Source organism: Alligator mississippiensis, chromosome 9, assembly GCF_030867095.1.
Source record: "Alligator mississippiensis isolate rAllMis1 chromosome 9, rAllMis1, whole genome shotgun sequence".
Taxonomy (NCBI): domain Eukaryota; kingdom Metazoa; phylum Chordata; order Crocodylia; family Alligatoridae; genus Alligator; species Alligator mississippiensis.
Genome location: NC_081832.1, coordinates 79733684 through 79756486, shown reverse-complemented (window position 1 = coordinate 79756486; position 22803 = coordinate 79733684). Strand labels below are relative to the sequence as shown.

General features: G+C 46.7%; 1 protein-coding gene across 6 annotated transcripts in view; it reads right to left on the bottom strand.

Moving 5' to 3' along the window:
* The window catches only part of REEP2 (receptor accessory protein 2), a 72339-nt gene that overhangs the window by 46707 nt on the left and 2829 nt on the right, over positions 1–22803 (bottom strand). For 2 of the 6 annotated variants that reach the window (XR_009454842.1, XR_009454843.1), the window contains exons 3-8: positions 20401–20477; positions 18836–18956; positions 18159–18272; positions 17677–17824; positions 16283–16440; positions 9837–11337 (exon numbers count right to left, since the gene is read on the bottom strand). Coding sequence is in view for 1 of the 6 variants with exons in the window: in XM_059713041.1 (XP_059569024.1) it covers positions 11263–11337; positions 16283–16440; positions 17677–17824; positions 18159–18272; positions 18836–18956; positions 20401–20477 (693 nt within the window). In the remaining 5 variants the exon portion in view is untranslated. Of the gene's footprint in view, positions 1–3280; positions 11338–16274; positions 16441–17676; positions 17825–18158; positions 18273–18835; positions 18957–20400; positions 20478–22803 lie in introns of those variants that run through there. The other 4 variants (XR_009454844.1, XR_009454841.1, XR_009454840.1 and 1 more) reach the window with 4 other exon arrangements.

Here is a 22803-nt window from a genome sequence, read left to right as displayed (position 1 = left end):
AGATGAAGGAACCGGAAACAAAGCCATTTATGGAGCTTTTCCCTGCACAGCTGGTCAACACAAGCCAAAAGGATAACGAAAGGATCTGGAAAAGGTTATTCTTCCAAAACACCATTCTTAGTGCACCTCGTCGGAGAGCTCCTCAATTAAGAGCCGTGGTGGTTTTTCTAGCAAGGCACTGATGGCAGTCTGCTTCATGTCTTCTTATTCAATCCCTGCTGTTACTTTCTCTCCATCTCCCCTGCTGGGAGGGCTCAGATGCTGTGCTTGCACCCTCTGGTGGACACTTCGCACCTTATGCGCAACATTTTTGTACCTGATTCTTAAGCTGTTAAATCAAGGGTAAAGTTTTCAAACTCCCAAGTTTTCATTTCCTCAGATGGGCTAACAAACTTCATTAACCCTCTCCAACCCACACTGTAAAGATGGCAGCGGTAGATAGGGACTCAAAGCCATTTGCTGCTGTACTGAAAATAGCTCTCTCAACATCTCATGACTCAGGCTCCCCCAACAGCATTTCTCCGTATGTTGAAGTCTTACGGTATTCGTAAATCCCCTTTGGGATTTGCAATTGCAACCTGGAGAAGAATGCTCTGGAATTCAGAAGTGATTGTGATTACTTAAAATCAAACAAAAAACGAACAAACCTCCCCCCACAAAAACCCCCCAACCTAGTTATCTTAATTTATAGATTAAACTTATTCCTGACAATGGAGAAATAAGAGCCATCAGTAAATTAAGAGAATCTTGTCTATCACTCAAAGGCACTGCAGAAAGTTGAAGGATGGGCAGATAAATCTTGATCTAAAGATTTAGATAATTTGGCTCCTAATTTTATAAAAACAATCCCTTTCAAGCTAAAAAGTTAACTTGGAAATTTGTTTTAAGTAATTAAGTAGGTAATAAATGAAGACTTACTCCCCCAACGGAAATGCTACATTTTTTCTGAATGTCTGAATTTTAACATTACCTACAAGGCAAGAAACTACTAAAACAAAAATAAAATCCCTAAGGAGCCAGGAGACAAACACTTTCATAATTAAGAGGTGCATCAGTCTTTAAATGTTGTCACTTTTCAGTTTAATTGAGTAGCCCCTCATTTTTCTATTGAATGTGACCACAATTATCACATCCGTCTTCTTTCTCCATTGTTGTGTATCCTTTCATAGTTCCTCTTCAAGGTAACCGTTCCACTCTTTTCAGATTCTCCTTACGTAGTCACCTACGCACCTTTCCACACCCCTAGTAATTCTTATCACCCATCCATGAACCCTCTATTTTTGCCATCTCCTTTTCTGAGATTGAAAAAGGAGTCAGGTACTGTGCATTCAAAGTAAAAACAGAAAACAAACCCATAAAATGGCATCGTAACAGTTGTTAGTGTTGTGCTTCCTCACTTCCTTCTGCACTCTAAGATTAAGGGGTTTTTGACCGGTATACTGTAGAAAGGTTTTCATTAAAACTATCCGTACTGTTGTCTTTTTTCTTAGGCTGCTATAGTTACCCAAAAAAGTAGGTTTTTTTATATTACTTTATTGCTGTCAGCAGTGAATTTCATTCACCATTATAATACCCATTTACTTCCCCTGGCTGAGTCCCTCTTTATTTCTCATCCTCACCAGTCTCAGCCAAACAGACACCTTTTCATCCCAGGGTGAGACAGCCTGCATTTCATACCTACTGTATAATGGGAGTCAGGAAATTTGCATGAAAAGGTTAAGTCAGCAATGTGCATTAATGATGATTGAAGCCATGTAAGTATGAATAGAAAGAATTGTTCTATACAGGCAGGAAAAATCTAGTGGAAGCCTCTAGTTGATATTAGCAGGAACCAACTCCTCAAACTGTTGGGCAGGCTGCTGTGCTGCACTTCATTCTACAACTCCCCTTTCAACGTGGATTTGCGATCAGTCAGTTCTTACCATCCTAATTGTGATCCCTCACTAGAGTTTCCTTATTTTTTCAGTTTAATTTCATTTCCTGTATTCTTACCATCTAAGTACCTGGAGGCCATAAAGACCTTTTATAACATTTATCTATACATTTCTAATGCCCGCTATCATATCCAGAAACCCTACCTATGCATTAAAAAGTGTCTGTTAGATTACGAAAGGAACCAAAATTCAACTTGCTTTGCAGGAGTTACTACAGAATAATAAACAAAATGCAAGCACACAAGCAAATGTATATGTGCACACACGCAATGAAGGGATACTATGCTGCAGTACTTATCACCACCTGCTAAAAAACAAGCTTGGGAGTACAGTGAACACATTTACTGTACAGCAGTACAGGCAGTCCCACCTCTAGGAAAGAGAACTGTCATCTTCAGGCAGCTTCAGGGCCAAGAATATGACACTCGTCTGGTCTCCTTAACGGCAGTACAGAGCTTAACCTAAAGTCTGGGCATTCGATTAACATATTTGAGATTGACACACCGCATTTGAACCAATACACACATTAGAAAATTGGTATTTGCTAGGAAGAGGTCTGCACAGATTGCTGAAGGGCTAATGTTTGTCAAATCATTCTTTACAGTTAAGTTGTGTGCATATCCAAATCCAGTGCAATTAATGACGACACCAAACCTAGCTCAGGTAGTAGAAATAGTCTTACTATGTCCACAGGAGGCATGTTAGTTTACGTTCCCAAGAAGCAGGCTTGAGTACTTCTGCAATACATGGCAGACTGCAAGATAGACATAACCTGTAATGCTACTGTCGGGGGGCCAGACATTTGTTCTTTCAGCCCACCTTTGTTCCTTGAGCTGCTGTGTAAATATGGGACTCAAGACAAACTCAAGGCATTTCTAATGTTCTTATTAACTCCTCCTCAGAAAGGGAATGCCCAAACCTACCTGCCTGTTCCTCAACACTTTCAGATCACTTGCATCATGCAGGAAGTGAATTTTAGCCACAACCAAAGGTTAACATGGCTGATGCTATGGACTTAGGCTGGAGTAAAGGGTACTTAAATTCAACTTTAAGCCCAACCAGAGGCCTTCTCTAACTGTGATGCAGTGCCTAGTGTTAAGAGATCAAGGGAAAAAATTAACTATCCAGAAGATTGGAGTTGGCTTTGTATAGAAAAGTGACATTTTTGCCTTTGGTATCTAGCCGATTGGATACGGTACCTTACTCCAGATATACATGAGACATAAGGGGATGTGATGTAAAGCAAGAAGCAGGGCAGGAAAAAGTTTTTGCACACAGGATTTGTGAAATGGCCCCAAGAGTACCACATATTCACATACAATATTAAAAAGAAACAGAGGCAAATGTGGGTTTTTGTCTACATTCCATATTATTTCCAACTCCAACTTTTCATTGCAAACAGAACAATTGTAGTTTGATTATTGGCCTTGCTACAACGTTTTTTCCAAACGGTCATCTTCAGAAACTCAGCATTGCAGCAGTGCAGTTCACCACTCTGTTCCCCTGAAAAAGCAGTTTAGCCTAAGAAATAGATGTTTGCAGGAAAACTCCGGCTGGATATTCTCCCCTTCTTGGCGCTTGACCAGCACAGTGCATCTAAGCCACTGGTTGAAAAAGACTTTAAATCTGTCCAGCCCTCCCTGCAGATACATTGCTCTGCTGAAGGGAAATTGTCATTACTGTTTAAGTGCAAAAGCTTGATTGCAGAAAATTCAGTCCTGCTCATACTATAGAACAGGAAGAATCAGAAGTGCCACAGGCAGCCAGGCTCTAACTTGTGGGATGCTGAGTGGAAGCTGTGCTTGGTTGAGGCTCAGACTGATTCAAATATATTTGTTGATGTACCCTGACAGTGTGACACCCCCACAATTTCCCACCACACCCCATGTCTAAAGTTTTCTGCTGTTACAAAGACTGTAGGGGCTCTATCAGTCACTATGCAAACAGCTGTTCCTAAAGACAAATTACTCCGGACAGCACTTTAAGACTTCTCTAGGGGTCCCCGGGCTTGACTGAGACATTTATAACAGTGTCTGAAATCTTAAAGGACCTGTAACACTAGGCTTCCCCAATCTTTGCATAAACCCTGGTTTCAGGCAAAACATGATCAGGGACCCCCCAAAAACAACACTGATGAATGTACATACATGAATGAACACGTGCATTCTCTCTCTCTCTCTCTCTCTCTGAAACACTAACACATGCGAACACACACATAGGCTCCAGAGCCCTTTCAGCGACTGACACACACATACATAGCTTTCAGAACACTTTGTTGGTCTTCCACATCCCTGTCTTTACTGAGAAAACCAAGGAGTGGCACAACAAGCTGCCCACCAAGTAGAGGACATGGATTCCTAGTCGCTTGAGGGAAGAGGTGATGAGAAAAACTTGGGTATTTTCCCTCCAGACCGAGGATGATTTTTCAAGGGGCAGGATACAGCATGTCCATATTAGGCAGCAGAGAAGGTCTGGTGTGCTCTGTTTCCATCAGCAATGGCCATGGGAATATTCAAAGTAAGCAAGATGAAGTTTACTTCAAAGCAGCAAAACCTGGGTGTCCATCACTGCCCTGAAGGTTGGGAGGGGTCAGGGTTCCCAGCAGGCAACTGGACAGGGGTTCTCAGGCTCAAGAGTGCATGACATGGCCTCTCTCAGTAAGGCAGTGGGACACTACCTCACGAGGGAAGAAGTGAGACTCTACTGACAGTCAGCAGCTGTCTGCTCCGTACTGTACAAGACTGCACCAAGGTGCCTTGCACTCTCAGGTGCAGACCTAAACAAGAATTCACTCAATGCAGAAAGACTATGGATACAAGTCCCTTCAGAATCCTAGCTCTTCAATGAGCAACAGCGATAGATGCGTGGAAGAAGTATATTCCCAGGAGAGCTCAGACAACGAGGCTGAGAGGGTCCATAAATACCGAGAGACAGACAGAGACAGAGGCAGAGAGAGACACGCCAGGCCGAGGAAAGAAGGTTCTCCTTTAATAAGCTTTGCCACTCTCAGAAATCACCAACATTCCCTTCTATCCAATAAATTCCTACCAACCAAGAAAAGGGAGTTAATGAAAACTAAATCAATCAAATACTAAACTGTATTCTGCAAAGGGAGGGGGGATGCCAGAAATACCATGAAATGAACTAAGGCCTTTACTCCTGCTAATGATTTTATGTCAGACAGGTACACCATTACTCCTGAGATGAGTAACTATATACAACTTCCAAAAACACAGTATTTCCTCGCAGCTGTAATCTGCAGGCAGCCAGACGGTGCATTTTACTGAAAAAAGGGGGAGGTTACGAAGCCAGCACACCTCATAAAGAGAAGGTTTCGTTCTTTAGCAGCAGAACCCAGATTCCCGCTGTCACATGGTACAAGGGTACAGCATTTGTGAGTAGGGTTTTGCTTTACTCTGTCCTGGGAATGCACAACTCTTGCTCTGCAGGCCTATGGCTTACTGTAAAAAAGGTACGCAAGACTCAAGGATCATTCCCCTGCTATCATTCCACTTACATCTCTGCACCTCGGCAGAGAAGCAGGTGGGGCTGGAAGGCTGCTACTGAGCAAAATAGGTAGTCCTGCAATGTAAAAATTGAAAAATCCACATGCACCACACTGAGGCCCAAGAACGCTACCGAGGGAAGAGCTATCCAAGCTTCAGCATTTCCTGCTGAATAATCATGTCACTGGGTGCACCAACTGGTGAAAACGTATTACTAAAGCAGCATGAAGAATGTTCTCATTAAGGAAGAGAGCTTATGTCCATTACCGTCCATCCATATAATTAGGGTAACAACCGGACCATGGGTCAGTCACGTGGTTGGGGGTAGTTTTGTTTTCCCTAGCCAAAAACCTACTAGACACTGGAGGCACAGAACAGAACATATGGGCTGTGCTGGACTACTAGCTTCTGGTGCCACCGAGTCTGGTAGACTCCACCATCCTGTGCATGCTACAACAGTCTCTATGGGTGGATCTATAATTCTAAAGAGAGCTAAAGAATCAGCTAAACAGCTAAAGAGTCTGAGCAAAAGAGCTATGAGCGAGAGTGAGAGCTGTAAGCAGACAGTAAAACTGCCCTAAGAAAGGCCACCTTGGTTAGTGGAACGTTCAAGACCATTAAAAAGGAGACAATCTTAACACCTGTAGAATGAAGAACAATGAATTATGAAGTCAGCCGACTCCCTCAGCTGTCTGAACCATACCATAGTTGCTGCACTGTAAAGCAGGAATCAAACTCGAGTACTTCCAGCTGCGTGCAGAGAATTAGCTTCCCTGCTTAATACATGCACCCCAATCTTGGGGGATGCTTTTTTTGAGGAAAAGGTGCATGTTGTACGTGAGAAAACATGGTAACTGGGATCATTCAAAAGGCCATGGTAAATGGATTTGAAGACAACAAAGTAAAGCACTAAAGCATAAGGACTTGAGAGTGTTAAGTCAATACACCCTTAGCTGTGCCCTAATATATGTAGTCATTACAATACAGTTTTTAACTTCATGATTATATAATCTAAGGAGTCAATCACCCATTCAAATGAGCAGAATGGGAAGTACATAGTGAACAAAGTCATTCTTAGTTGTCTCTTTCCCCATAAACTGCACATCAAACAACCTCTGTGCCACAGATGACAAAGAACCTCTGCAGGATAAGCTAGGAAATCTGGTGGTCACACCAGATGACAAAGCTAACTTCTAACAATTTATTTGCCTCCATCTTTTTGAGCAGGGACCGGGGCATCCCCCCCACTGGGATCCCCAAAGGACCCAGGCGAGGCGCTGCAAAGCCCAGGGTCAGAGAGGACCTAGTCAGGGAACTTCTGGTGGGTCTAGATGTGTTCAAGTCAGCAGGTCCCAACGATCTCTACCCCAGAGTGCTGAGGGAACTGGCAGAGGTCACAGCAGGACCCCTGGCACAGCTTTATGAGCACTCATGGTGCTCTGGCAAGGTGCCGGAGGACTGGAAAAGGGCCAATGTGGTCCCCGTTTTCAAAAAAGGGAGGAAGGAGGACCCAGGAAACTAAAGGCCTGTTAGTCTTACCTCAGTCCTGGGGAAGCTTTCTGAGAAAATTATCCAGGAGCACATCTGCGAGGGACCAGCAGGGGAAATCATGCTTAGGGGCAACCAACGTAGGTTCATTCAAGGCAGGTCCTGTCAGACCAACTTGGTGGCCTTCTACAACCAGGTCACAAAATCCTTGGATGCAGGTGTCACGGTGGACATAGTCTTTCTGGACTTTAGGAAGGCCTTCAACACTGTCTCTCACCCCATTCTCATTAAGAAATTAGGTGACTGTGGCATTGATGCCTAGTCAGATGGGTTGCAAATTGGCTGGAGGGCTGCACCCAGACTGGTGGTGGATGGGTCTTTTTTAATCTGGAGGGACGTGGGTAGTGGGGTCCCCCAGGGCTCGGTGCTCAAGCCCACACCATTCAGCATCTTCATCAGCAACTTGGCCGAGGGGGTGAAAAGTACCTTGTTCAAATTTGCAGGTGACACTAAATATGGGGAGAAGTGGAGGAGAGGGACAGGCTGCAACTAGATCTAGACAGGTTACAGGGGTGGGCGGATGAGAATAAGATAGGATTCAATACTGACAAGTGCAAGGTACTGCACCTGGGGAGGAAGAACCAGCGGCAGACCTACAGGCTGGGGAACTCCCTTCTCGTCAGCACAGAGGCAGAAAAGGATCTTGGAGTCATTATTGATTCCAGAATGAACATGGGCCGACAGCATGGGGACGCGGTCAGGAAGGCTAACCGCACCTTGTCATGCATCCACAGATGCATCTCGAGCAGGTCCAAGGAGGTGATCCTCCCCCTCTATATGACACTGGTCAGGCTACAGGTGGAGTACTGTGTCCAGCTCTGGGCACCACATTTCAGGAGGGATGTGGACAGCATTGAGAGGGTCCAGAGGAGGCCACCCGCATGATCAGGGGGCAGCAAGGCAGGCCCTACAAGGAGAGGCTAAGGGACCTGAACCTGTTCAGCCTCCACAAGAGAAGGCTGAGGTGGGATCTGGTGGCCGTCTATAAACTGGCCAAGAGGGACCAGCAAGCTATGGAAGAGTCCCTGCCCCCCCCCGAGCACTACCGGGAGTGACGAGTAATAACAGCCATAAATTGACCAAGAGTAGATTTAGGCTAGAAAATCAGGAGGCACTACTTCAGTCAGGGTGGCTAGGACCTGTAACCAACTTCCAAGGGAAGCGATGCTTGCTCCTACCCTGGGGGTCTTCAAAAGGACCGCCAGGATAATCACCTAGCCGGGGTCGTTTGACTCCAGCATTCTTTCCTGCCCAGGGCAGGGGGTTGGACTTGATGATCTGCTCAGGTCCCTTCCAACCCTACCTACTATGAAACTCTGCCTTATCCCCAAGGCAGTTCCGTCTCATTCACTCTGCACCACCCAGTTTCTGAAATGGCTCTTCTGGAAAATTCACAGTATGGTTTTGTAATTAGACATTAATGCAAAGCATAAACTCAAGGAGGGCAAGGGGAAGATGAGCACGTGGACAGTCTACTTTACCCTTGCAATTCCAAACTTGAGTCCATGATCTTTAAATGCAATATTTGGAGACTTACTTTTAAAAAATAAAACTAGAAAAATGTGGCTATGCAGAACACTCTGCATGTTGTAGAGAGTTAATTGCTCTGTTCTACCCAGTACACTACAGACTGGGACAGCAATCCTTCAAAGCCCAGTCTTTTTCCAAACAACATTCTACACAAGTTTCTCTTCACTTTACAGTCCCAGGGTCTGTAAAATGGTTAAATAGTTGAATCCTCTCCAAAGATTTCCACTGAAATACATGCACTTTCATATAATGCTAGTGGAACACTGGCAGGTTAGGAATTGATAAAAGGCAAGAGAGTACGTTTTTTAAATCTTAAAGCTTCAGCCAAATCAAAATGTATTTTCACCAGACTATGAAAAGGTTTATGACAGATGCATCAATGGCATACTTATCAAAAGATACCAGAGCAAGCAGTTATGATGCAACTCTGATTCTGCAGTGAAACTAGTGTAGCAAAACCATTCCAACTTTAACCCTCCTTAATTTAGGCAGGTTCACACAGCTGTAACCGTGGCATAACAGAAGCGCTTGTTAAGAGCAGAGCAGGAACTCTCCTTCCCCTTTTTTAAAAAGCTAAAATGAATGTTTTTCCACACCCTGTCTCATTAAGTCACTGTTTCTTACAAGTTCCTTCCACTGTCTGCTGTAGAACCTGAAGCTATGATTTTTCAAAATTGGGTCCAAGGGCAAAAATGTCTTCCCTAGCTCTTGTTGCAAAAGCAGCTGAGCTTTCCAGAAAGTCTGTTTCCAGATGAAGGAGAAATGTGTAGAATTTCAGCCCAAGATGACACTTCTACTGTTATGAGCAACTTAAGAACTGTCCAGTAGACGGAAAATGTAATCATAACCTGGATTACAGGGGAAGTTCTAGACCCTGCCTACAACAAAACAACAGGGTTTTTAGACTAAAAACTCTGTCCTAGTTCTAGCAGTGTGATAGCAGGATACAGAGATTTGGAAGGAAGTCCTACACCTTGAATACAAAAGAGCATAGTTCTTAAATAAGGAGAAGCAGCCAGGGAGATCAGACTCCTTTGGCAGCTATTCTCAATAGAAACCAAGGTCTCCAAGTCTCTAAGATAGCAGTTGTGCACGTGAATACTTACCTTGGCATCAAGGATGCTCCCTCAATCACTGCTGAGGAAATCATAAAAGCTAGCAAGATGAGGGGTGCTACTTCACATAAGAAATTCCCACCATCATAAATCTGAATGGAACTAGTAACAGGTAAAGGGTAGCACGTGTTCTCACCCAAAAGGGAAAAATCCTCTAACCTATTCTGAGGGGTTAGGATCCAGCATAGTTTGGACTGACTCACCTCAAAGTCTTTCTATGTGAGGATTACTGAAGTCTGACTCCCACATTACATATCCCATATCCACATGTTTTTTTGATTCGAGTCTTACATGCTGCTCAGGTCCCAGGTTGATGGAAATGGCACATGGTCAGATAGACGAGAAGTTGGTTCTCAAGGGCTGGAATGGGATGCAGCAGAAGGATTGATCAATCCTGATACTGTGCTCCCCTTGACCCCCCCCCTCCCCCAACCCAAAAATGGAGTTCTGGGATCAGGATAATGATGTTTTCATACTTTAGTTATTTGTAAGCTCTCCTGCCCTGTGGACTGGCTCTCCTGGAGCCTTCTGGAGTTGGGACAGAAGGGCCTCTGGATTGCTCCACCTCATATTTGCTCAAGTGTCTGCAGACTGTTTTGAGCCACGTTTTCCAGTCATCTGTTAGGATGAAAGAATTTGTCAGATTAGTTCTGGGACAAGTAGAATCAGAGGTGCTGTGGACTTCAGCCACTGGGTGGCAAAGTAACATCCTCCCTGTCCACCCCCACCCCCTGCCAATTCTCTCGCTGTCTCACACACTACTTGAGATTCTTACAGGCAACAGATCTGACTAGGGACTTGGACATTACATTCAGGGACTTCTGAAGTGGAGACCATCAAGCCCCAGGGATACCACATTTTTTTCCTGGAGAAGTGACTTTTCCAGCATTCTTGTATACACTCTACCACACCCACACACCCACCCCTATACCACCCCACTGGTCACTTAATAGTTTCTCAGCTCCCTCCCTAATCTTCACTCTCCCTGCCACACACACTTCATCCTCACCTCCCACGAGTGCCTCTATAGCACTTGCTGAAACTCTAAGCCAATTGCACTTCTCCCACACGAGTTATCACACACACTGGAAAGCACCCAGTACATATCCCTTCAGGCCCCTTCCCTAAGAGGATGAGCTTGAATTGTCACCGGTACCAGCACCAGTCACTCTGGCTCCTGGGGATTCCTAACATTAGCTTGTAGCTGCAGAAGGAAAGCCAGGGCAACCTAAGACATAGTGGGGAAGCTCCCCACCATAAGTGGAATTTCAGTGGCCTGCATCTTAAATATCCTATTTCCAGCCTCTGTGCTAGGGATGGCTCTAACCCTAATTAGTTCTTTCAGCAATGAGCTTCCCCTATTAGGGTTACACAGAGAGGGAATCCCAAAGCAACAGGCTATGTACAGACATATTAGCAATCCCTCCAAAAGAGATGAAAAGAAGTAAATAATTCCTGAGGATGTGCATCCTCTGCTCCGTGTGCCAAATCCCAGCCACCCCCTCGCCTTGGAATGAGCTCTACAAAGCAGTAGCTGTTATGTACATGAATCTCAGCTCCCTTCTTTGGAGAGTGTCCCTTCAAAGTAACAGGTGAATCCTGGGACAGATACGGGTGGGGGAGGTCTCCTTAGGCTGACTCGCCAGCAGCAACAGAACCCACAGCTTTCTTCTTGGGGCGAGCTTTTATGCTCTTTAGTGGAGGCTGTAAAAGAAAGAAAAAAAAATGGTATATCAGCTCACTGTAGAACAGGGGTAGGCAATGTTTTTCCCCGGAGTGCCAAAAAACCCACAATGTCTCCCTTGTAAGGTGCCAGAGTGCCAGCATGCCAGAAAAACAAAACCGGGGCAAGGGGTACATGCCAGGACACACTGCATATTAAAATAGTTAATAAACATAAATGTCCCCTCCTTAAAAAAGAACAAACAAAACAAACCAAAACCAAACCAAGCCAAACCAGTAAATACCAGGTTTTCTAAAAAGTCTAAGCCTGGTAACAACAAATAAAGCTTCATGTACTGCCTTTGTTATTTTTCTTTTTGTTAAGCATGTTGTGATGAGAGGGAAAAAAAAAAAAAAAAAAAAAAAAAAAAAAAAAAAAAAAGAGAGAAAGTGGGAAAGAGAAAGAAAAAAAAAGAAAAGAAAAAGGAGAGAAGACAGAGAACTAGACACGTGCACATGCACAGAACCACACGTGCGCAAATGCACACAGACCAGACACACGCGCACACACCCAGAACCAGACAGACACGCACAGTGACACAGAGAGGGATGCCAGGGCTGCTGGACTGCAGAACAAAGTCCAAGCTGACAATGGCCCAGGCCTACCACAGCCTGTGTTTCACCAGGGAGCCGGCTCACAGCCTGCAGTGTGGCCCGCCGAGGTCCCAGCCCAAAGCCCGCCCATCGGCAAACTGCAAAGGCAGAGCTAGGGAGACTATGGACACCCCAACATTTGCCTTAGCCACCCCCTCCCCATTGCTCCCCCTCCCAGCATGACCGCCACCTGGCACAAAGCCCGGCTGGGGCTCTCAAATCCATAAACTTCTTGTTACTCGAGTGTGTCCTTTACACAGCAACACAGAAAAAAACCCACATTTTAAGACCTGCTACTCCAGCTTTTCTGCTATCTGACTGACATCCTCAATCCTGCTCTTCCAGAAAGAAGCGGAGCATACAACTGACCATCTCATTCTAGATCCCTGGGAAAGGAATACCATTAACAACTGGAGACGGATTCAGCCTTCCTAACTGAGAGCTCGGCAAGGCAAAAACCTAAGATTCAAGACAGCATGTACAGCAAACTATTCACACACTAAGTATCGTATTCCCAAATGCAGCAGTTTGTGCTGTGTTAATTTCATAGATTTCATAGACATTAGGGCTGGAAGGGACCTCGGAAGATCATCGAGTCCAGCCCCCTGCCCAAAGGGCAGGACATCAGCTGGGGTCATAGGATCCCAGCAAGATAAGCATCCAGTTTCATCTTGAAGGTGTTCAATGAAGGCGCTTGAACCACCTCCGGTGGCAGGCTGTTCCAGACCTTGGGGGCTCGGACAGTAAAGAAATTCTTCCTTATGTCCAGCCTGAAACGAACTTGTAGTAGTTTGTGACCATTCGTCCTCGTCATCCCTTGGGGCGCTCTGGTGAACAAACGTTCCCCCAGATACTGGTGGTCACCCCTGATAAACTTGTAGGTGGCCATCAGATCACCCCTGAGCCTGCGCTTTTCCAGGCTAAAGAGTCCCAGGGCTCTCAGCCTGTCATCGTAGGGTCTGCTTCCCTGACCTCTGATCATGCGCGTGGCTCTTCTCTGGACTCTCTCAAGCTTCTCCACATCCTTTTTGAATTGTGGAGCCCAAAACTGGACGCAGTACTCCAGCTGCGGCCTCACTAAGGCCGAGTACAGGGGGAGAATGACGTCCCGGGATTTGCTTGAGAAGCATCTATGGATGCAAGCCAGCGTTTTGGTCATTTTACTAGCCGCAGCATCGCACTGCAGGCTCATGTTCATCTTGTGGTCAATGATGACCCCCAAGTCTCTTTCTTCCATAGTGCTAACCAACATAGCACTGCCAAGCCTATAAGGATGCTGCGGGTTTTTCTTCCCAAGGTGGAGAACCTTGCATTTATCGGCGTTGAACACCATCAGATTCTCGTCCGCCCACTTGCTGAGCCTGTCCAGGTCAGCCTGGATCATCCGCCTGTCTTCTGGTGTGGATGCTTTGCCCCAAAGTTTGGTGTCATCGGCGAACTTGGCCAGTCCGCTTCTGACTCCAGTGTCCACATCATTAATGAAGATGTTGAACAGTATGGGTCCAAGGACAGAGCCTTGGGGGACCCCACTGGTCACAGGACACCACGATGAGTGACTTCCATTAATTACTACCCTCTGGGTCCGACCCCGGAGCCAATTTTCCAGCCAGTGGATCGTGGGGGACCCAAGGCAACAGTTGGCCAGTTTCTCCAAGAGACGATCATGGGACACCAGATCGAAGGCTTTTTTGAAGTCAAGATATATGACATCAATCTCATCTCCCTTGTCCAGGTGATAGGTCACCTGGTCGTAGAAGGAAATGAGATTGGTCAAGCAAGACCTACCCGCAACAAACCCGTGCTGGCTATCCCTTAAGATGTTGGCGTCGGCCAGTCCATTAAGGATGGCCTCCTTAATAAACTTTTCTAAGATCTTCCCCGGGATAGAAGTCAGGCTGATGGGCCTATAGTTAGCCGGATCCACTTTCCTCCCTTTCTTGAAGATAGGCACCACGTTGGCCTTCTTCCAGTCTTCAGGCAGGACACCAGAGCGCCAAGAGTTTTCAAAGATCCGCGCTAGAGGCTGGGCTATGATGCTCGCCAGCTCCTTGAGCACCCTGGGGTGAAGATTGTCAGGGCCGGCTGACTTGAAGGTATCCAGCTTCTCAAGATGTTCCTTCACAAAGTCAGCATTAATGGAGGGCAGGGGATCACCCTCACCCGGACTTCCCGGCCCTGTGGCGGGCACGGGCGTCCCATGGGGCTGATGAAAGACCGACGCAAAGTACCTATTTAATAGGTTGGCTTTTTCCTGGGCGTCAGTTGTCAGTTGCCCCATCTGGTTCAGCAGGGGTCCAACGTTGCCCCTGCTTTTCCTCCGGCTCCCCACATATCTGAAAAAGGACTTTTTATTGTCCTTGATGCTCAAAGCTAGCTGGAGTTCAGTTGCAGCTTTGGCTTTCCTGGTCTGCTCCTTAAGAAAGTTAGTATCAACTTTTATAACGCAGAGAAACAGCATCTCTCTCGACTATAATCCAAAGTATTAAAAACGAGAGAGAGTGAAGGAATTAGCATGAGGACACTACTGGGATGACTGTACTCATTCCCACACAAGGCTGGCCTTAGTGATACAATTAAGAGATTAAGGGCAGGATAACATCTGAATCATCTCAAGAGGCAAAGATGCCAATGGGAGGAACAGAGTCAATACAGCATTGGTTCAAAGACTTAACAGAGCAACAGGATCAATCTATCTACCACTGGCATTTCTAAGAGTCCCACAGCACATGCAGGCTATCAATAAAAGCTTCCAAAGAGCAAGCTCTATTAGATTATGAAACAGGCTCCCTAGGGTGCATGTTAGGAAGTGCAGGGAAGGGGGGTGCAGAATGGAGGGGGAAGAGCCTGCAACAGAGAACCCAGGGCTTGATGAATTTTTAAATGGACTGCACTCTGGGTGTTCCTGTAGGACGCACTTCAAAAATGGTCACTGCATGGGCATAGAGAAGACTGATGAACTGTATCAGAGCTGTCCAGCTTCTAAGCAGCCAGGGGTTGCACACCCCATGGGACACCACTGAGCCACAACCCCCCCATCCCTGTGGGCACCCCCCCCACTCACTGCTGCACCATGAACCCATGCAGCCCCCAACTCACCCTCTACTCCCTGCACCACCGTCCCTACCCAGGGGGCAGGGCACTAAACGGGGCAGCCAGAGGAGAAAGGGGGAGCCCAGAAACCCTGGTGACTGCTCAACTGGAGCAAGGCAGCCAAGCAAGAGCTTGGGGGCTGCAAATGAGCCCCTCGTGGGCTGGACGTGGCCCCCAACGGAAAAGCCCTGAACTATATGAATGTACCGGTCGTACTCAGTTGTACTCGGCCTTGGTGAGGCCGCAGCTGGAGTACTGCGTCCAGTGTTGGGCCCCACAATTCAAAAAGGATGTGGAGAAGCTTGAGAGAGTGCAGAGGAGAGCCACGCGCATGATAAGAGGTCAGGAAAACAGACCTTATGAAGTGAGGCTGAGAGCCATGGGACTCTTCAGCCTGGAAAAGCGCAGGTTCAGGGGTGATCGAGTGGCCACCTGTAAGTTTATCAGGGGTGCTCACCAGGATCTGAGGGAATGTTTGTTCATCAGAGCGCCCCAAGGGATGACAAGATCAAACGGTCACGAACTCCTCCATGACCGTTTCAGGCTGGACATAAGAACTTCTTTACTGTCTGAGCCCCCAAGGTCTGGAATAGATTGCTGCCAGAGGCGGTTCAAGCACCTACTTTGAATGCCTTCAAGAGACATTTGGATGTTTATCTTGCTGGGATCCTATGATCCCTGCCGATTTCCTGCCCCTGGGGCGGGGGGCTGGACTCGATGATCCTCCAGGGTCCCTTCCAGCCCTAGTGTCTATTAAATCTATGAACCAGGTATTTTTCCAGGTCTAACAGTTAAGATTCTGCAAATGCTCAAAAAGACAAAAAACTGCACTGGGATACAGGACATCCTCAGGGACCCTGTTCACAAACTGCATCGCGCCAGAGGTGCTGTTACTGTATTCACACTGTCTATAATAGAGACAACTGTGGACACTACAGTCAACTGACCCTGGAAGAGACGCACACATCTCTCTTTGAAGGTAAAAGTGGGTAAGTGAGCCACAACTGGGGATCCTGGCTACAACAAATTAACAAGAGATCAATGCAGCAGGCAGGTAACAAGCACTTCCATGGGAAAGTCCTCAATAAAACAGTAGTGCACCCAACTGGAAGAGAAGTTAGGCTGCTTGTAAAATACTGCAAGCAGACTGATTTTTCCAAGTGATCTACACAGCCACCACAGCTCATGGCTCCACCCACACCCTGCAGCACATGCCCAGGAATTCATTTACATACCAACTCACCTCCGTTTTTGTCACTTTCTTTGGAGCTTTAAGACTCTGAGTACGTTTGGGCATTTTGTCTCCTGCATCGTCATCTGATGGGTCTGTTCTAGCATCAGACTGGATCCCATTAGACCTCTGTGCTATGCTGGCTTCTTCTCCAGAAGAGTAACAAGAAGCTAAGGAATAGAAAAAAAAATGCTACACGTAACACCTGACTGGGGGCTTCAAGCTGAAAATGGCAGGCAAGGCAGGGTGGACAGAAGAGCTCTTAGCAGTCCTTGGTTCAAGGACCTGGAGGATTCATTGAGGCAGGTGGAGAAACAAGAGGAATCTGGGGTACTGATAACCCTTATGTAGGGGTGCACAGATAGAGATTTTTGGGGCAGAGACCAACAGCTAATTAAGGAGGCATATCAGCTGATAGCGATCCGATTTCTGAAACAGCTGTGTGCAGCTGATAAGTCTGTTGTGGCAGACAAGGAGGGAGGAGGGAAGGGGCGTGGGGGGGGGGGGGGGGGGCAGATCAATGCCCCCTGCGGTGAGGGAGGAATGGGGCTGGGGCAGGTGCTGTCCAGCTGAGAAGGGGAGGGGTGGGGCACAGAACAGAGCCATGGCTCATCTGGGGGGCACGGATGGTGCCTCCCACCGTGGCACACACCCAAGGAGGGCACAGGAGTGGGGAAGGCATGTGCCACCCAGATCTGCAAAGGGCGCAGGCAGGGTGGGCTGGGGCAGCACCAGGCTCTTCCTGGCCTGGGGTGGGAAGGTTGGGTTGGGTGGTAGCGGCACTAGGAAGTGAATCTCTGGGGGGGACACCACAGCAAAATATGGGGTGGCTGCAGCCCCCCCATAGCACCCCTCCCACCACTGCCTGCCCTGAGCACATCCTGGCTCAACCCCTGCGATTCCCACCCCCTGGCCATTGCCAGGAAGAAACTGGTGCCACCTTGGCCCCAGCCCCAGCTGCAGCCTGCCCTGCCCAGATCCAGGGGCACATGCTCCCCACTCCCCAGAGTGTGTGCAGGGCAGAAGCTGCCCCCTCCAGCCCCCCCAAACAAGCTACAGTGCTGTCCCATAACCCGCCCTGGCTGGGCAGCGCCTGCCCCAGCCCCACTCCTCTCTCACCACGGGGGGCGTGGATCAGTCCCCCCCACACCCCTTCTCTCCCCTTCCACCAAAAAGACTTACAAGCTGGAGGCAGATCTCCAAGCTTGCTGGGCTGCACTCCTCACTGTGCGCGTGCATGCCCAGGCATTTATTGGCCAGATTTCCAATTTCTTTATATCAGTGCCAATCTGAGATATCGCTGATATATCGGTGCACCTCTACCCTTACGCACAACCCACAAGCTTCCCTTCCCCTCATCCATTGAATGGGACCTCATGGAATGGCCAAACAGAAAGACTTTGTACCTGAATCGTCAATGGTTTCAAGAAGGCCCCCACCAGAGGGATGCCGCCGTGGCTCAGGACTCCGCAGGTGCACACCGTCTTCATCCCTGATCAGAGTTAGGTCCTGCATGCTGAAACTCCGTAGCTTCTCGGACAGAACTCCCTGACCCTAGGAGAGCATGACACACACATATGAAGGCATTTATGACACCAGCATCTGAGACAAGCTAGAGGGAAAAGATGTCCCATCTCCCACACAGAAACCCTTGGGGAAGAACAGGGAAAAGACAAGCCTTCTCCAGATACCAAAAGAAAAGAGGATGAGGCAGTCCACTCCCATTCTTCCACAAGCTACAGAACAGGGTGAACAGGCAGACTGGAGGAAAAGTGAAGTGAAATGAGTAGCAACCACCCTGGGAGACCAACAGGCAGCAAGCCCGCCAGGAAGTGCCTGATGCCTCAAAGGCTTAGGGGGTGGTTGTAACACATGGGAGAGGCATTACCTTTGCAGCTGCAGTAACTGCTGCATTGGCAGCCAGGTTTAACCCTCTCTTCCCAACTCGCATCATGGTTTCATAGCTCTTGTCACGGGCCTGGGTGATATACTCATCAATCTCCTAAGAGAAAGAGTATGGGAACACACCATTTAAAATTCCTAGTTAAAACCACAGAGACCTCCCCATTAAAATTCCAAAGGTCATCAGGCACCTACAGAGCTGATGAGCTCTCATCAGCTATGGAAGTTAACAGCTGTTGTCTATTTTTCTGTTACCTGTGTTATTGTCTTCCCTTTGCTACTTAGGGCAGGTCCATACCCAATGGAGATGTGCATTTGCAACTTGTCAAGAACCAAGATGCTATGTCTAATGTAGATGGTGCAGCCTGCAGAGGCAAGAGGGCTGCAAGGGCGCTTCTATTTTAATTCAAACAGCTCAAATGTGGAAGGAGTGCACCCCAGGGCCTGTAACATCAGCAAGCCAAACATCCGCATTAGAACGCAGGGATACTACAGGCCTCACTGCAATGAATGTTCAGCAGGCTGCACTTTTTAGAAGAGCAAAAGCTGTGCATCTCTGCAGGCAGCATAAACTAAAATAATACAATAGGGGGTTTTACTATGGCCTAACTTAGATCACCCAACTTTCAGGGCAGGCCAAGATCCATGGCAACAGGAAAGTACCTTCTCCTTATTGGAGAGCGTTGGGTGCACAAACTTCCTGTAGAGGACGCTGGAGCCCTTGGTGTAAGGGGAGAGCAGCCAGATCACAAATGCGATTTTCAGTTCGAAATAAAAGGGAAACCTGAGAGAGATGGAGAAGCTAGAATCAAGATCAGGTCAGAGACAGACAGAAATAGGTAGTCCAGAGAGTGGCACATGCAGATCAGCAGAGGGAAGAATAAAGTCTCAGAAAGGAAAAAGGCCAGAAATAGAACTAGGACCAATTTGAACATGCCAAGTTATGATCCAATAGCCCTTCCTGTCACTCGACAGTAAACTGCTGGAAAACCATGAACCGACCACTCTTTGCTCTGCTGCCTGCTGGTAGGTAATCAAAGGGTACAGTTCTTCCCTCACCTGCAGTGATTTACAGCTATACCCGACTTCCTCAACCTCTCAACTGAGGACCAATTGGTCCATGAAACTCCTGTCAACAGTTCTTCATGTCAGTTGCTAAAGGACAATGGGTGCCACCGAGACAGAATAGATGTGTATCTTCTGTGGGAGATTACTTTTGCTACAGCTGGGAGAAGGGTTTCAAGTGTTTAAATACAAAATATTTCCCCAACTCTGTCAGTAATAAGGACTCTGCATTTCAAGGGTCCATTTTAACATGTGCAGGAGTCCAGACTGAAATGACAAAGGATCAAATGCAGAGCTCAAAAGCTGGTGCAGGAAGAGGAAGGACTACTAGGTCTCTTTGGAAAACGTGTGTAAAGCAATTAAAGCTTTGAAAACACTAACATATCTTTGAAAATACTAACATATATTTATAGTTTAGCTATTTTATTGCAGTTATTGCAGTATTTAGGCAGCACCCCTTTCTCCAATGCTTGCAGAAAGCCAAAAGGCTTGATACAGTACCCCAGTGGATTTACAGGCAGGGGGGGAGGAAAAAAAAAAAAAAAAAAAAAATTGCATACAAGAACAAGTATTGATATTAATAAGCCCCAAAACAAGCATTTCATTATGAACCAGAAATACTGAATGGCCAAACATCAGGCACAATAGACTTGAACCCTTACCAGCCTCTTCTATAAAGCCTGAATTTCCCAAAGCAAAAGTTCCAATGTCCCTCAAACCTTCTTATTCTCCTTCCACTTTCTTTAGATCTACAGCTCCTAACCTTTAGCAATTCAAATAGCACCTTAAGAAAATATTATTATTATTAAACCTTCCCTTACATTACATGAAGAGTCAGAACATCAGTCTCGTATGTCATAGGATCTCCTGTTCTAGATGTCAAACATTTGGCACAGCCATTTATGCCTACACAAGGCAAAGCATCTAAGAATTCAGAGCTGCTGGCCACAATGGCTTCAAAAGCAGGAATCCTGGGGCTAGAGAGGCACAAGCCTTCTGACGGCTCCCAAGGGTAGAAACAGCATACGGGGGGGAGGAGGGGGGGGGGGCCTAGAAAGCTTCCTATTGTAGCTCTTGGAGAACACTCCTAGAACACCAGAGAAAGCCGTAGCCAAACGTTCTTCCTCTACTCCCCATAAAGAGCAAGCAACCAGGATGCTCACCAAGAAAGAACGATATCCGTGAGTGTTTCTGCTGTAGTGAAGAAGGCGAATACAATCCAGTACATCATCCATTTTACCTGCAAAGGAACAGCCACTTATGTTAGACATCAGACACATGCAGGTACAACTATGATCCAACCCAAAAGTTAGAAATACCTTCCTGGTCAAATGATTCATCACCTCCAGATGCCAAGACAGAAATATAAGGCCATATACAAGTAATTTAGGAAAAAGTACAGAGGCTTTCAGAATTATCCATAAACCACGTTAAAACATAGACTTACAACTGAGGTTAACCACTATTTAAAAAGATAATTAGAATTAGGGTACAGAAATATTCAATTACAGCACTGAACAGCCTTAACTATTGTGTTGTGACATCATGAAAGAGTGATACAAATAAAGTATTTTTGAAGATTAGTGCTATGTAGATCAAGATTTTCATGTCAGTCCTTTTTCCCCCCCTTTTTGCCATGTGTTGTCACATGCTGTCTTTCTTTTAAGATTACTCCATTCTAAAATTTCCCGAATGTTATGCCTGCGTTGTGAATAATTATAACACGCCTGTAAACAAACCCTGAACAAGAAATCTAGCGCATGCTACTGTATATTTCTGGCAATTTGAAGATGCATAGTTTCAATCTTGGTGTATTTATAAATTTCAGGACTGGATTCACCAAGGGGCTCTGGCTGCTTTATGCCACTTGGAAACTATCAGTGTTGGGTATGTACGTGAGAACCATCTCAACCCACATCCTCCTTAATTACTTTGCCCGACACACAAGGAGTTTGTTGGGTTGTTTGTTTGTTTTTTTTTAAGAAAAAATAAGTTATAATAATTCTGAATATTTTTCACAACCAGTAGTGTATTTGTTAGTGACCATTTTGTAAAAGGACACTTTTTCTGAGGTTTTTTTTTGTTTTTGAAGGGAAAGATTTTGGCAAGCCTCCATTTCTTACTGCTTCCAACAGGACTTGAGCAGTTCCTGAGGAAGAGGTAAAACAAACCAAAACAAGGATCAGATAAACTGAGGCACTTGCATTCTTAATGAAAAGCAAGTTGCACACTCAGTGCCACTGAGAACAACGGGAGATGGCAATGACTTTAAACAAGTGATTCTATACAGAACAGGGATAGGCAGAAATATAGCCCATGGGCCAAATCCAGCCCACCAAGAGATTTTATCCAGCCCACCCCCAGGCATGCACCAGGGCTGGGCCAGCACAGCAGTAAGGCTTGTTTCCTGGCAGCCCCAGCGGTGGTGACAGCTCCTTCCGGCCACCGCCGCCAGCGTCACCACTGCCCCTGGACCAAGCCCTGCTGCCTGGGCACCCCGACACCCCGGCCAGTCCATGTCACACCCACCACTGGGTAGCACTGGACAGAGTGGAGTGGACACACGGAGACTGGCCTAGGACCCACATGGGCAGCACACACAGCCAGGTGGATGGGATGGGGCTGGGATCTTGGGGCGGTGACAGCACAGGGTCAGGGGCAGAGCCATGACTTGTTGCCCACACATCCCCATGATGGGTGCTGGTTCCACAGGCAGGGGTATGTGGGGAGCAGATTGCAGTTCTGCCCTGGGTTCCAGCTTAGCTCTGTCACTGCTGCAAGATCCTAACCCTAACCTACCCATCCTGCTTCCAGATGCTGCTCCCTGCCCACCTGTGGCCTCTTCTCATCCCCACAGATGAGCAGGCTGTCTGCAGACCCCGAGCGGGGCTCCATTGAGACCCTGGGATCATGGGGCGGTGACAGCACAGGGCTGAGCCCAGGACAGACCAAGTTATTCCAGCACTAAAGGTTGCCTGCCCAATAGTATTCATAAATTCCAAGTGCTTGGGTTTACAAGAAAAAAAAATATTTAACATAATTTGGTACATCAACAAGTTTGTAACATGCCCAACTATGGAGTTATAAAAACGTTTTTCCCCTCAGCTAATTTACCAGACATTGGATAAATCAAATGGCCTGTAACAGTTAAAAAAGATTACCCTCTGCCCCCACCTCTTGAAAAATTTTAAAAAAGCAAGTCCAACAATGATTACCTCCAATTCTCTAATACAATAGCTGGCTTTAAAAGCTATTTGTTAGCAGTCCAACCAGGCTGACTGTAGGATGTGACATCGTTAGTCTCGTGTGGTTCTGTTTTCTAGGTTATTAGTTGGAGGCTCTCTTGAAGAACTTGGATACCAAGTTGGCAGGCCTGTTACAACAACTAGGTTGGCTCCCCACAATTCATCACCTTCAGTTGACAAAGCTTTTTTTCCACAGCTCGTCAGACTACAAACTCCTCCTGCATGGGGAAGCAAGCTACAGCCTCTCTTCCTCATACAACATACCAAGAAAAAGGTTCTGCAGGTGAACTGATGAGCTCAGTAGTTAACTAACCGTCTGAC